At 45.0% G+C, this 14,068-nt stretch overlaps 1 protein-coding gene across 5 annotated transcripts in view; it reads left to right on the forward strand.

Moving 5' to 3' along the window:
• Nucleotides 1–1,599: 1,599 nt before the first annotated feature.
• The window catches only part of ARHGEF7 (Rho guanine nucleotide exchange factor 7), a 137,545-nt gene continuing 125,076 nt past the window's right edge, over nt 1,600–14,068 (forward strand). For 2 of the 5 annotated variants that reach the window (XM_053659943.1, XM_037137668.2), the window contains exon 1: nt 1,613–2,000. In XM_053659943.1, coding sequence (XP_053515918.1) covers nt 1,836–2,000 — 165 coding nt within the window. In that variant the 5' untranslated portion in view covers nt 1,613–1,835. Of the gene's footprint in view, nt 2,001–14,068 lie in introns of all 5 variants that reach the window. The other 3 variants (XM_053659946.1, XM_037137670.2, XM_037137667.2) reach the window with 3 other exon arrangements.

The following is a 14,068-nucleotide window of genomic DNA, read 5'->3' on the forward strand; positions in this document are numbered from 1 at the left end:
AGTAAAATGGGGATGAGAGAAATTTCATTGGGCTGCAAGTAATGATGGTGACATAATGCAGGGAGAAAGCACTGGGCAGAGACCCAGGGTGCTCAGGCCAGTGGTAGCTGTTGCCACCGAAATTTCAGCCCTCATACTCCAGAATTCATAATGCTCTTTGAATTATTTTACAATTGGAAAGAAAAGTCAACCACTTGAAGCTAGAAATAAATGCAACTCATGATTACAACAGAAGTACTCTGGAAGAAGGCAGATCAAGAGGAAAGTTAAAACTCTGCTCTAAAAAAGATCTTTATATGGTTTCTAAGTTTTTGTCATTACTCCTCATATGTGCCTGGCACATTCTCATATGTGCCTGACACATAGCAAGCTTTCTGTAGGGGAGTGCTAATGCCGTTCTAAATTGCCATGGACAGTCATAGCAAGCAAACAAGGAAAGCACACTGAGACCAGATGGAGGAAATGGATATATATGTACACTTTTGCACTGTGCTGCTTTTAGGAAGAGACTCTCTTCCTTGGTTATCATATACACGTCAGCATCACTGGTTATTTGAAGAAGCTTGTTCATTGCACGTCACTTAGATCGTCTTGAGTTCTGTAGGTGAGGTCCGCACCAGTTCACAGCATCTCGTCCAAGAGCCTAGCCAAGTGGTCTGTTTGGATTGAGCTGTTGTCACAGTCCTTCCTTCCAGATCATCCGCACAGATACAGTTTAGGGTCTGCTGTTTTCTTGATCCTCCTCCCACGGTGTCTGAAATATTGCCATCAATTTAAAGTGGAGTCACTGCAAGATTTCTTTCTTGTCCAGTCGGCCAGCCGCATCCCAAGTGAGGCCACAAGAGCGCAGGAGTGGGCCTCCCAGTAGGGGGCATGCGTGCCACCAGCCGCGCAGCTGGGGAGGGGGGCAGTGTCTACGCCCCTCCTCCCCCAAGGATCGCCGCGTCCCCAAAATCAATTCCTCCCCAAATTAGACCCATCTGGTTAACATTTAATTATCATTTGTATTCTGTAATTACTGGCTTGCGAGGTAATGAAACAAGCAAACGTCTTGTTTTCAGCACCCCATCCCCCAGTCTCTTGGAATAAAACTGGTAAAAATGAAAAGAGCATTCTGGGAAGCACTTAATAATTTAAACATTCATCAATTAAAAATATAAATAAAGGGTTCTCAGTCCTTTAAGGAGGGGAGAGGGCAGAGGAAGGGACAGGGCAGTGAGAGGAGCCTGGTTGGGCTCTCGGGTTTGGAGGGTGCTGCGCATGGGCCTCACAGGGCGCAATCGGTTAAGGGTGCGCGCAGCACTCGGATTGGGAGTCCAGCTGAGCCGTCTCTGGCGGGTTGGCTGTGGCCTCTTGGAGGTCACCGGGCCCTTGGGGCTGGGGCCCACTGTTCGGCGCGCAGGTGCGGACGCGCACGCAACTGCCCGGCTTGGGGGTGGAGGGAGCACGACTGCGGGGCTCGAGCGTGGGGTGCGTGTGCGGCCTGGGGGGTGGGCAAGGGGCTGCTCCGTTGCGGCGTCTTTTCTTCTTCTCGCAGTGATGTCATCTACAGCAGCGGCTGGGAGCCAGGAGGCGGCGGCGGGGGCGGCGCCGGGCGGCCGCCGCAGGTTCATGTGCTTGTAATGAAAAGGCACTTGACAGTCGGCCAGGACGCACGCGAGGGAGCGCAAGCCGGCCGGACCGCGGCGCCGCCCGAGCCAATCGCCGTCGTCGGCCTCTCCATGGGCGAGCAGGAGGAGGGGGCTGTGAGCGCAACCGGCCGGGCCACGGCCGCTCCGAGGTGAAACCGCGCGGAGACAGGCTCGCGGCGCAGGGAGGCCGGGCGCGCTGCCGCTATGAATTCTGCCGAGCAGACCGTTACGTGGCTCATTACCTTGGGGGTGCTAGAGTCTCCCAAGAAAACCATCTCGGACCCGGAGGGCTTCCTACAGGCGTCTCTGAAGGATGGAGTGGTCCTCTGCAGGCTGTTGGAGCGCCTGCTGCCCGGGACCATTGAGAAAGTGAGTGTCCCCCGGGCCCGCGCCCCCTCGGCAGACAGGCCCTGGCAGTGGGAGCTTGGGGCGGTGGGAGGCCCTGTGCCCCGCCTTGTCCGCTCGGTGACCCGGGATGCGCGGAGACGCGCAGGCACGGGGTACCTCTCCTCGGCACCTGGTGGCCGCACGGGGCTGGGAGAGCGTGGGGCGCGGAGGAGCCCACGCGCCTCCTTTGTGCGCGGACTCGGGAACGCCGACTGTGCGGGGGGCGGGCTGGCGGATCCAGTGGCGGGAGCTCGGGGCGCCATTGTGTGAGGTGTGGGATGGGGAGGGGGCCGGGGCCGCGGCCGCGTTCAAGGGGGAACGACCCCGAGGAGGCCGGGAGGAAAAGGGAGCGCTCTCCTCCGCCCTAAGGTGGAGTCATCCCTCTCGGTGACCCGACCAGAAAAATTGTGTTCCAGTAAAGAGCACTGCTTCCTTCGAGGCTTTGTTTGAACGGCTTTTGTTGGTGGTATTGTATGAGAGTTTCGCCCCCCATTTAATTGACCAATTGCTGGGCATTTTTTTTAAAGATGCATTCATCGATAGCTGAGGGCTGGGTTGTGAAACGATATATTACTCTCCCCTTGAAAGAATTCCTCTTGTCTCCAAGCCCAGAGGATGGCAAACACGGTGTTGGAAAAACCTTGGCATTCCTCAAGGTTGGCTTAAAATTCTAGATTTTATTTTCAGGTTACTACCTGATTTTGAACAGAATCCTTAGCCTTGTAGACACTGGTTTTCGTCTTCGTGACTGGTGGTTTCCTCGGGGCTGGAGTGTGAACCTTGACCCGTATCTCTGTGAGTGATTAAAGTTTGCTTTCCTCACCCACAGCTGACAAAGCAGGGGTGAAGGGGGAGACACACGCTTTTAAAACCAGTGCGTTCCCTGTATTTCAAAAACACTACATACAATCTTACCTCATTTTGGGGGGGCCAATATAAAATCTTAAGATCAGCAATCTTAAGATCTCAATTGCTTAAAAGGTATGAAATGAAATGAAAGTACGCTATATGATTAGGAAAATCTGTTTAATATTTTAAACGGGCGTATTGGCCTCAATGCACAATAACAATTTGCTAATAAAAATATTAGTTGACTTTAAAAAGTGAAATGTTTAATTTCATAAGTTTGTGCATGTCCTGGTGCTACATTTAAAGAACAGTAAAGATTTTATTTCATTTGAATTTTGCATGCATACTAATTTTAGGTATTTTTCTTACTTGAAACATATCTGCGAAAACATAATCTGCATTTTAGAGCGAGTATCTGTCTGCCTGTGCAGGAAATAAAAAATGTTGCTTGTAAATGAACCTGATGTCACAGTAAAATTATGATTTAAAACAGGAATAAGGAGTAGGATCTAACTTTCAAGACGCTCAAAATACTTTGTTGTCATCTGGGTATCAGAACCTCTGGTAATAAAAGACAGATGTTGAAAAAAATTGGAAATGCATGCATGCTAAGTTAACCAAAATAGACTTACATGAAATACTGTTCCATTCCTGAGAGCAAGTCTCTAAGAAACTTCATATGTTGTCTAGATAAAAACATATCACTATCAATGCATGTTATTTGGCATATTAACTACATTAATATTGATTGCAGACTTCAATAATTTTTTTTCAACACTGTAACATGGTTTTCATCTTTAATACAACAAAGAGAGGAATGAATAAAATGTTTAGCTTGGTGAAGCCAAATTGAAACAACCCAACATATGCTAAAACTATAGTCATTTGGCAATTTCTTACTCTGAAGCTATCTTTTTATTCCTCTTGGGCCCCAGTTGGTTTGTATTAGACTGGCTCTATCACAAAGTTGAACATCAAAGTCGCCTATTATAGACAGAACCTCTGATTTTTCTGTGGTTCAAAGGTAGGTTTTTGGAGTAAAATATTAGCTATTCTCTGCCTCTGAAAACCTCAGGTTTCAGAAGTTTCATGAGCCTTTTCCATTTTCTGAGAAGAGTCATTTAGTTGAGCTTCCTAATGTTTGCATGCATACCAAATAATATATGCCACAAAGCACGCATGATGAACAGCTTTCACTGGAATGTGGGAATGTTCATCTGAGGACTTTTCTCCTTAAAAAGGAACACTTGGAAGCTGAACTGAATATTCATATGGAATTGAAAGGATCTTCCCTTTACGCCTGTGTGCCACATGAACACACAACTGGTTAATGGGGTGTAAGCAGCCTGCAGCTCAGCATTTGCACATTCATCATTTAAAACTTTGAACCATTGAACTGGGGATAGTGCATAATGGAGAAAAGTCTTGGGATGGTTCCGATTTCCCATGTGCTTTTTATTAAGAAAACATGCCCTAATAAGTTTCTTGCATTTTGCTCATTTGTTCTTTTTTAGAGCCAGTAAAAGGGTGGAGAACCTAGAGGGCAGTCATTTGGTTCATATCACTCTGCTTGCATTAAAAAGGTTTTTTTTTTTTTTTTTTTGCCCTGGCTGGTGTAGCTCAGTGGATTGAGCACAGGCCTGCGAACCAGAGGATGGTGGTTCAACTCCCAGTCAGGACACATGCCTGGGTTGTAGGCCACTTCCCTGCAGGCAAATTCCCAGCAGGGGATACACTAAAGGCAACCATACATTGATGTGTCTCTCCCCTTCTCCTTCCCTTCTAAAGATAAATAAATAAAAATCTTTATTAAAAATAAATAAATAATAAAGTTTTTTTTTGTTCAGGTTCTCCTTTATGCAGTTCTACTTTTCTTTCAAATGGAAGGCGGGACAGGGAAAAGAGGGGATTGTACACTTTAGAGGATCAGTTCAGAAAAGAGGCGTGTTTCATGACTGCCATTGTCAATATGTGTTCCCTACTGCAGGGGAGCGGAAAGTGGGGATCACAAGGTTTCCCAGATCTTTGCGTATGAGGACCTGACACTGATTTTCCCCAGGAGTGGCCAGGATGCTCTGCTGACCTGCCCACACTGTTTGCTTCCCTCATTCCTCCTGTAACTAGAAACGCGTGAAGGCCACAGAATCCAGAAACACAGAATCCAGTGAGTCCTGTTAGTATTGAGCTCATGAGTTGACACTTGAAGTTTTAGTGGATGGAACATTACTATAAGATGAATAAAGCCCACTAAAATAGTGAAAAATCATGAAATGCTGCTTCAATTTTACCTGTAAATCAGCAGATGAAGTTGTTTGATTCACCATGAAAACCTCAAGGAACCTGGTTCTCTCTGTGCTCATAACATACATGAATCCATAAAGTGCAGCACAAAGGACTCCCCATCAATTAATATTATTGCAAGTTACATGCAATATTATATTCCAATATTATTGGAATATAATTGCAAGTTAGATGCTACTTTTATGATCTTGCTAGGTGTCCCGGGTGTGTGCATGTGCATGCATTTAAACTGGTTTAAACTGTTGGGCTGTGTATTAGTGCCCTGGAGCCACTATGGAAAAAGTACCACCGACAGAGCAGCTTAAACAACAGAACTGGATTCTCTCACAGTCCTGGAGGCAGATGTCCCAGATCAGGTGTGGGCGGGGCCACACTCCCTCTGCAGGCGCCAGGGGAGGATCCATCCAGGCCTCACCCACGGCCTCTGGTGGTTCCTGGGCTGTGGCGGCACAACTGCAGTCTTCCCACGGTGCTCCCCTGTGGTCTCTTCTCGGTCTACACCTCCCCTTTTGATAAGGACACTGGTCACTGGAATAGGACCATCCTACCCCCCAGCATGACCTCACCTAAACTAATTATATCTGCAATGACCTTGTTTTTAAATAAGTTCATGTTCTGAAGTATTGGGGGTGCGGACTCCAACATACCTTTTTGGAGACACAATTCATCCTAAAGCAGGTTGCATAATAAATTTGAACCAAGTCCATTTATTAAGCACTTGCCTACCTGCAGGTGCCAGGTGCTATGGGACATAAAAAGACTAAACTAAGGGGCTTGGGGGAGTTTACTATAGGAGAAAACATAACTATAAGAACAAGAACCACATGAGGCAGAAAGGAACCAAAAGTCATGAAGTCAGGTGTAGATAAAAAAGAACAGAAGATTTAAGAAATTCAAGGAGACTGCGTTTGAGCTGTCCAGCCTCTGATGACTTTTTTTGACACATGGATTAGGATATGGTTTGAGTTTCCCCAGACTATGATCTGGCAGCCCTAGGTGATCTTCCACAGCACAGAAAATCAGTGAATTCTGATACACCACAGGAAAAAGACAACTCTGTTTCTTAATTAATACGTGTCTTGCTTTCTGATCAGCCCTAGGATTCCGGGTTTTTTTGGGAGTGAGGGTGGGAAGAGAAATGAAGTCTCAGTAGCTGCTGGACAGCAGTTCTAAGTGCCCACTGTGAGAAATTTACCTTTTCCCAGGTCCCTTTGCCCGAAGTCAGTTGTCTGCAGCAGGTCAGTGGCCTGAGTTTGCCTCCTGTCTCTGCCCCACCCCCCTCCACAGCAGATGAGCAATGAAGCTTGTAGCTCCCTGTCCTACCACACCTCGTCTTCCATGAAACTGGTACCTGGTGCCCACAAGTTTGGGGGACCACTGCCCTAAGGCTGTAGTCAGTGATGGCACTGTGGTATGGTGATAAGAGTCTTGCTTTGATTTGGAGAGCTGTGCCTGGTAGCTGTTGACCAGCTTGTGAAGCACTCATAGAGAAAGTTCTAAATAAAGAGACATATAAAACATGTATTTCCTGTTGTGTTTTTACAGAGACTTCTTTAAACCTTACAAATTAAATTATTGGTTATATCAGATTGCTTCTAATGAAACTACTTACAATTTCAGAATAGTTAACTTTCCAATAATAAACATCTGCTCTTGAAGCACGTGACTTTAAAGAAGCGTCTCAACCCTGCACCAGGGTGATTCCTGTTTCGGGTTTTAGGCCCAAAGAAGAGGGCAGCTGTAACTACAGTTGCTGGCTCATTCAACATAAAGCAAACAAACCTAAATTCAATAGAGACTGGGAGCGCCTGAAGTGATTTCCTGAGAGTCACACTAGACGTGCTGTAGTGTTGCTCTCGGCATTGCACATGCACACACACTCTTGTACCTGTGTGCGTACTCACACACTCGCATCAGACTTGGGTCAGAGGACACCAGGAGAAAGGATCACAAGGTGGCCTTCATCAGGGGCAGCTGCCTCTGTGAAAACTCTGGAGGAATTCGGTGTTTGTGCTATCTCAGACCTCATTCTATTAATAGAAATAACACCTGTAATGGCTTTCTCATCTCTCTTTTTTTTAAACCACTGCCCACTGTGTCTTTATATAGATTTCTTTAAAGAAAAAAACATGTGCCCTGAGTTGCAGGCACTATGCTAAACTGCTGATCCAATGTGACCTCATGTTGCACCCATTTTACAGATGAGAACACAGAGGTCACCGAGTTGGCACATGGAAGCAGAACCTTTCACTGTATGTCAGAACTCTCTAAACCTGCTGCCAGAGCCCCATAGCTTTCAGGTGGTGACAATATTGCTGCTATTTGAGCACCTGCTGGCTGCCCGACCTGCACTAAATCAGGGGAAGATAGGTAGTTATACCTTCAGGAATTACAAGGCAGGTCAGAAAGCCAGCCAGACAACGTGAGGGACCACAGCAGACAGAACAGAGTCCAGGGCTAGATTGTTCAGCATAGGCTGCTGGTCAGCAGGGCTCGCAGGGGGCAGGGGCACAGCAGGTCTTTCAGGAGGGCTGGGTAGGTGGCTCTTGGTGAGAGCAAAGCAAAGCTCCTTCCTGGCCGTACAGGACCTCAGAGACAACTGGAAGAGGACACATAGCTCTAGAGAGTGCTCTCCTTGGGGAATGGCCCCAGGAAAACTCACTTTGAACCTTCTCACTCATCCCATGGGAGGGCACCCCCAAGGACTCCAGTTAAGCTCTGGCATCTGATAACACTCACTGTGGCTCCTGGGCCATCTGACTCTGAGTTTATTGGATGTCCATCTATACCAAGGTTTAAAACAATATAATATAAATTCATATGCATGCATATAATAAACTTTTAAAATGAAAGTACTATATAAGTATATATTTAATGAATTTCTTTTCTCTTCAGAGGCAACTGCTCAATATAAAAAATAACAATTGGAGGGGACTGGGGCCCACAGGAGGGGTTGTGGAAAGAGCTGTTCTTGTTTGGTGGGGCATTTCTAGCCTTTTGGATTCCATCATGTGGGAGCTGGAGTTCCCTTGCCCCTGTTACTGTCGGTGAAAGGCAGCAAAGGCACACCATCCCTGTGGGGCTCAACTCTGCTGTGGGCAGTGTCAGGGGCTGGGAGGTTCAGGGGTCCCCAACCCCTGCTGGTCTCTCTTGGAGCCACTGTAAGATGGGGTGGTCCCAGTCTATGGTCTAGAGTCACTCATCCATTTGCCGTGTGGCCTTGGGCAACCTGCCTAACCTCTTCGAGTCTCAATTTCTTGCTCCTAAGAACTAGGTTAATGATATATGCCTGGAAGGAATTACCACGGGTAGATGTGAGGGGGTTTGTGCAGTGCTGGGTGAAGTAGGTCCTCGGTATATGATAGTTACTATTTTATGGATTGATGTTGAAAACTTTTTCTGCCATGTCCAGGGACACTAAGACAGAATTTGAACCTCAATTCCACCAAAACTCAAGAATACTTCTTTATTCCAACAGTAAGATAGATTCTTGCAACGTAAGGGGCTGGCAACCCCTCCCTTTCCACCCCGACAGACCTCCATTGTCTGGGTTGGTGGGACCCCTGAATTTGGCTTCCAGAGCTCTCTGGTTTAGCACCAGGTCCCTGCACAGCTGCTGAGTGTACACAGCTGCTGGCTCCGAGGGGTGGAGGGCCAGGCTGGGGGGCTCAGGTTTCACCGTATAGAGTTTCATGCTTGAGAAGGGCCAGGAGTGACAGATGGGCAGTGAGGGCCTGACAGCCGCCTGTGTGTGCAGAGGGAGGGCAGGGGCTGTCCCTGGGGCCCGTGTCCCGTGAGACTTGAGACTTTTCTCTCCATCACTTCTACCAAGTTAGGGCAGGAGAATTTATTTCCTAATGTTTTTATGTTTCTAACTTTAGCTCTGAATTTTTAGTTTTATGAACCAGACTGGTAGATCTCAGCCCTGCTTTTGTAGAATAGTTCTGCGTCTAAAGGCCAGGGAGAAAGGCTAAGGATATTTTTAGATGGGATGTGTGAAGATACATTTCCAGCACATGTATTTAAATTATTTAAATCTAATTAATGTATTGGTTGGCTAGAAAGTTCATTTAGTTTTTTCTGTAGGATGGCTCTAGTGATGCTTAGTTGTCTTTAACTTCATTTGAAACGATTTTGTTAGATTGTATTTGTGACAGTTGTCATAGCAGCGTGCATTTTTTAAAAAATTATAAAAACTGGGGAATTTTTCTGCGGCCATTTTAAAAATGAAGATGGAAGAAAAAAGCACCATTTTCGGTATATTATGCTTTATTATTTCAAGATAAGTAAAAACGCAACTAAAACACAGAAAGAAGATGTGTGCAGTTTGTGGAGAAGGTGCTGTGACTGATCAAACGTGTCAAAAGTGGTTTGTGAAGTTTCTTGGTACTGTTGACATTTTGGCAAAATAATTCTTTGCTATGGGGCTGTTTCAAGCATTGGAAGATGTTTAGCTGCTCCCCTGGTTTCTATCCACTAGAAGCCAATATGGGAGACAGCGACATACGCAAAATATCCAACTCTATAAAGTTATTGGTGAAAATGAATAATGTGTCTTTTATTTTATGGAAAAAACTAAATGGACTTCGTGGCCAACCTAATATTTATTGGGTTCCTACTATTCACACTACGTATTAGTGTACACATCATATGCACAGAAACACATGTATTTATTGGGTTCATATTATGTCCATGCTGCTAATGTATTACATATACACCTGTGCGCACATGCGTGTTTTTTGCACCTTTCAAGTAGGTCATAAGAGTAACCAGAGGGTTTTTTTTGAGAGATTGAGGAAGGGAGAGACAGAAACATCAGTTTGTTGTTCCACCTATAGATACATTCATTGGTTGATTCTTGTATGTGTCCTGACCAGGGATCAAACTTGCAATGTTGGTATATTGGGATGACTCTCTAACCAACTTAGCTGCTCGGCCAGGGCCTTTGGGTCTTAAGTATAAAGTACTTGTGAATTCTCAGTGTGAAGGAATTCTCAAGAGGTCATCTAGCCCCATAGTCATAATTTTATAGCTGGATAAACCGAGGGCAGTTGTCTGTGCTTGTGTAAGTTGTGCACAGTCTAGGGACAGTCATTCACACTGTAGTCTAAATGAATGGTGTCTCCAGGACTGTGCTGGGGGAAGGCTTTGGGACAATGATGTAGAGAGGTGAGCCTCAATAGAGGTCAGCCTCCTAGGTCACAAAGCAAATTAAAGGAGGCTCGTGGTAGATTACAGAAGTGGCCTGAATCGGCCCCCCCTTCCTACAGCCATGACTTTTGTAGAGTAACATTGCAGCTTCTGTCATCAGGAGTAGAGACTGTTTTCTCACTTCTTGAATCTCAGCTGGTCAGTGGAATGTGGCAGAAGTGACAGGTGTTTGTTACAAGCACAGAGCTCAAGAGGCCTTGCATTTTTTGCAACTCTCTCAGACTACCTCCACCTGAGTACAGGCCTGGGGCTTAGATATTGAGAGATGCAAGACCACATGGCAGAGAGTTCAGTTGTCCCTGCTGAGGCCTCTTGTACCCACCTGTAGCCCACCAATCGTAAACACTGGGCAGAGCCCAGCTAAGATCAGCTGAGCTGTCACCGGAGCTACAGTTGACCAGTGCCGAATGAGCAAGCCCAGAAGAGACCAGGACTGCCCAGATGACACATAGCCCCATAAATATAAACAGATGCTTATTTCAACCTGCCACTGAGGTTTTGTGGCTGCTTGTTATTCAGTCTTACTGTGGCAATAGATAATGGGTACAAGGATGGAGAGTGGAAGTGGAATATTGTGCATAACTTTGTTGTTAAACTTGGAGCAGTTTTTAAAAAAGGGGCTCATAATCTATCTTTTCTTTTCAAAGAAGCTATATGTAGTTCAGAACCCCCAAAAGGGTATATAGAAACAATTTAAGCCTCATCCAGTTTGTATCGTTTTAGTCCAGTAGAATGTGAATCCATAGTTTTAAGTTTGCTTTGAATTTGCATAGTTTCTTGCAGTGAAGTTTTGTTTTGGCAGTATGGTTTTTGTTAGTAATGCCTTTGTTAAAATGGTGAAGTTTGGGATTATGTATAAATACCCTGGCCTGTAATGGCCTTTATTCCTCAATTCTGAGTGTCTCACTAGTAAGATCCTATGCCAAGAACATGCTTTTTCATCTATGTCCTGTCCTTAAAATTAGTTTAAGTTCATAAGAGACTTTTAAGTATCCAACTGCAGTTAGCAAATTTATTCAGAAGTCTTTTGTCGAAAATGCAGATTTTCTGAAAAAGCCTGTTGCTTTCGGAACACATGCCAAAAAGTTATGACTTTGTCAACTCACGTTAAGGAAGAATGTTGTAGTACTTCTGATGGAAAATTAGGTGTTTCAGAGGAATCATGCTGGTGCTGTTCACCGCTGTTGTTGACTCTCCAGGAGAAGGAAGAGACCATCAGAACATACAGAATCTTATTCTAGGTCTTTATTACTTGAGTAACTTCATTGTGATCTTTCTGTGGTGCTGAAGAAATCACCTTGCTCAAGACCTGTGTTTTTGTACAATAAATCACAGAAAACACTGGCACTGGTAACACATTTCTTCTCATGGAAACATGAAATTTTCTGGACATAGATCTCTTGTTTGATAGTGCATTTTCGTTTCTTTTGAAAATAAGGTCTATGAATCGAATGTAATCAAATTCTTGAAAGACTGCGGCAGAGATTAAACTTCTAGAAAGTACCACAGAAGCCATACTTTTAAGTGACAAGAGACTGGAACGGAATATCTTGCAGACTTGATCAACTGAAGACAGATGGAGAGTAAGAGTTCATTTATTGTACCTCAGACAAAGCACTTTTACTTACCGAATTTTTGGACTGTAAATGCACTGGACCGTAAGATGCACCTAGGTTTTAGAGGAGGAAAACAGGAAAAAAAAATTGAAGCAAAAAATATGGTAAAATATTTAATAACATAAACAACATAGGCTACTGCCCCCCGCCCCCACAGCATGCCAGGTAAGCTACATTTGGACCATAAGATGCACCCCCACTTTCCTCCCAAATTTGGGGGGGGAGTGTGTCTTATAGTCTGAAAAATACAGTAGATTGAATCTGAGTAACTGCCGTGTCAGCAATCCACAGTTAGCTCTTCAAATAAATAAAAGTAATCATGGTCGTGCGTGTGAGAGACACAGAAAGAGAGAGAGTGAAACAGTCTTAAGCACACTGTTTATAAATTGTTAAAATAATATTCTGGGAGTGAGAGGGTACTTACCCTGCACATAATTAAGTCTTTTGTTGTTCGTAATGGAGTTCCCACCTTAAGAAGCTAGAAAAATAAGGTCAAATAAACCAAAAGTATGTAATAGACACAAGAGAATAATAATAAGCAACAGAATAGGAACCAGTAAAATAGGAAACAGAAAATTACTAGAGAAAATCAACAAAACCAAAAACTGGTTCTTTGAGAAAATCAATAAAATTGGCAAGCCTCTTAGCGTGACCAGGAAAAACAGAGAAGACATAATCACATATTAAAAGGATCATAATTGGGTATTATGACTATTTTAACAATAAATTATACAATTTAGATGATTTCTATTATTTTTATGCTGTTTTTCATTAAACTGCTCACCTGATCAATTGCTGGCCGTCATTTCATTTAGTTCAGTTGAATTCTCTTTGTTTTGGGGCCTTTTTCTTTGTCTTCCATGTTGGCTATCTCTTTATGTTTGTTTCTATGTATTAGGTAGATCTGCAAAGGATCTGGTGCAGGCTTGTGTTAGACACTGCTTGCGATGGCCCCAGGCAACCTGTTCAGGGCCATCAACAATCCACAATTTGTGGCTGCTGCTGCTGGGTCTGGTGTGTGCAGAAAGAACCAAGCTGTACACCAAGGCCAGCTTTTACCAGCACCAGGCATGGGGGAGGCTCAGCTGAAGTCTCAGAGTTTCCAGAGATCTGCTTCCAACTGCAGGCTTTCTGTGAGGCTTAAAGAGTGAAAGTCTTCCATCTGTACTTCTTAGCAGCTGGTTTAAGCTCCACACCTTGAGGTGAGAGTAGTTCCTGCAGGTGGGGCTATTGCTTCCCCTCAGGCTGATGCCACTTGGAGGGAAGTGCTCTGCCTGAGAGAGATGGCTTCTGCATTATAGGGTGTGACTCAGCACAGGGATCCTGGTGGTGGTTCCCTCAGTTCCTCAGTTCTCTCCCGGAGCCACCAACCCCAGACTCTCCTCACGAGGCCGTAGTCCAGTCTTTGCTCCCTCTGCTGGAGCCCAGGGTAAGTGGCAGTGAACAAAATTTTGTGCATTGGCCTTTTAAATGCTCTCTGCGTCTCCAGCTGTCTCTCCTTGGTGGACAGAAACCCTGCTGCTTTTCACAGCAGATGTTATTTGAGTCCCTTTCCTGATTCTAGTGCTCTAGGCTGGGGAACCCAGGTTGGGGTTTAGATCCTACCTTCCCTGGGGAAACCCTGCCCCCCAGCTGCTGAAATACCACTTTGGAGCTTTAGGTGCTGCTCATAGGAGCCCAGCCAGACCTCTTGCGCCTCTACATTTCCTACCAGTCTGGTTGTGGTGATGTGGTTTCTTCTGTAAGTCGGTTGTGTGGCTTCTCTCCAGCTAATGCTCAGTTGGTTATCCAGGATGATTTTTCTGTAATTTGGTTGCAATTTCAGTTTGGTCCTGGGAGGAGATTAGTGAAACTTCTACCTACCTGGCCACCATCTTGGGTCCTCTCTGCAATTTAGATGGAGTTGTATAATTTCCATGGAAGACACAACCAAAGCTCATTGAAGAAATGGATTACCTTAATAGCCCTACTATATCTATATAGAATTTAAACTTGTAGTTAAAAAGCTTCTCATAAAGGAAAATCCAGATCAGATGGCCTCACTGATGAAATCTACCAAACAATTAAGGAATA

The sequence above is a fragment of the Artibeus jamaicensis genome, unplaced genomic scaffold (assembly GCF_021234435.1).
Source record: "Artibeus jamaicensis isolate MK-2021 breed Jamaican fruit bat unplaced genomic scaffold, CSHL_Jam_final scaffold_833, whole genome shotgun sequence".
In the NCBI taxonomy this organism is placed as follows: domain Eukaryota; kingdom Metazoa; phylum Chordata; class Mammalia; order Chiroptera; family Phyllostomidae; genus Artibeus; species Artibeus jamaicensis.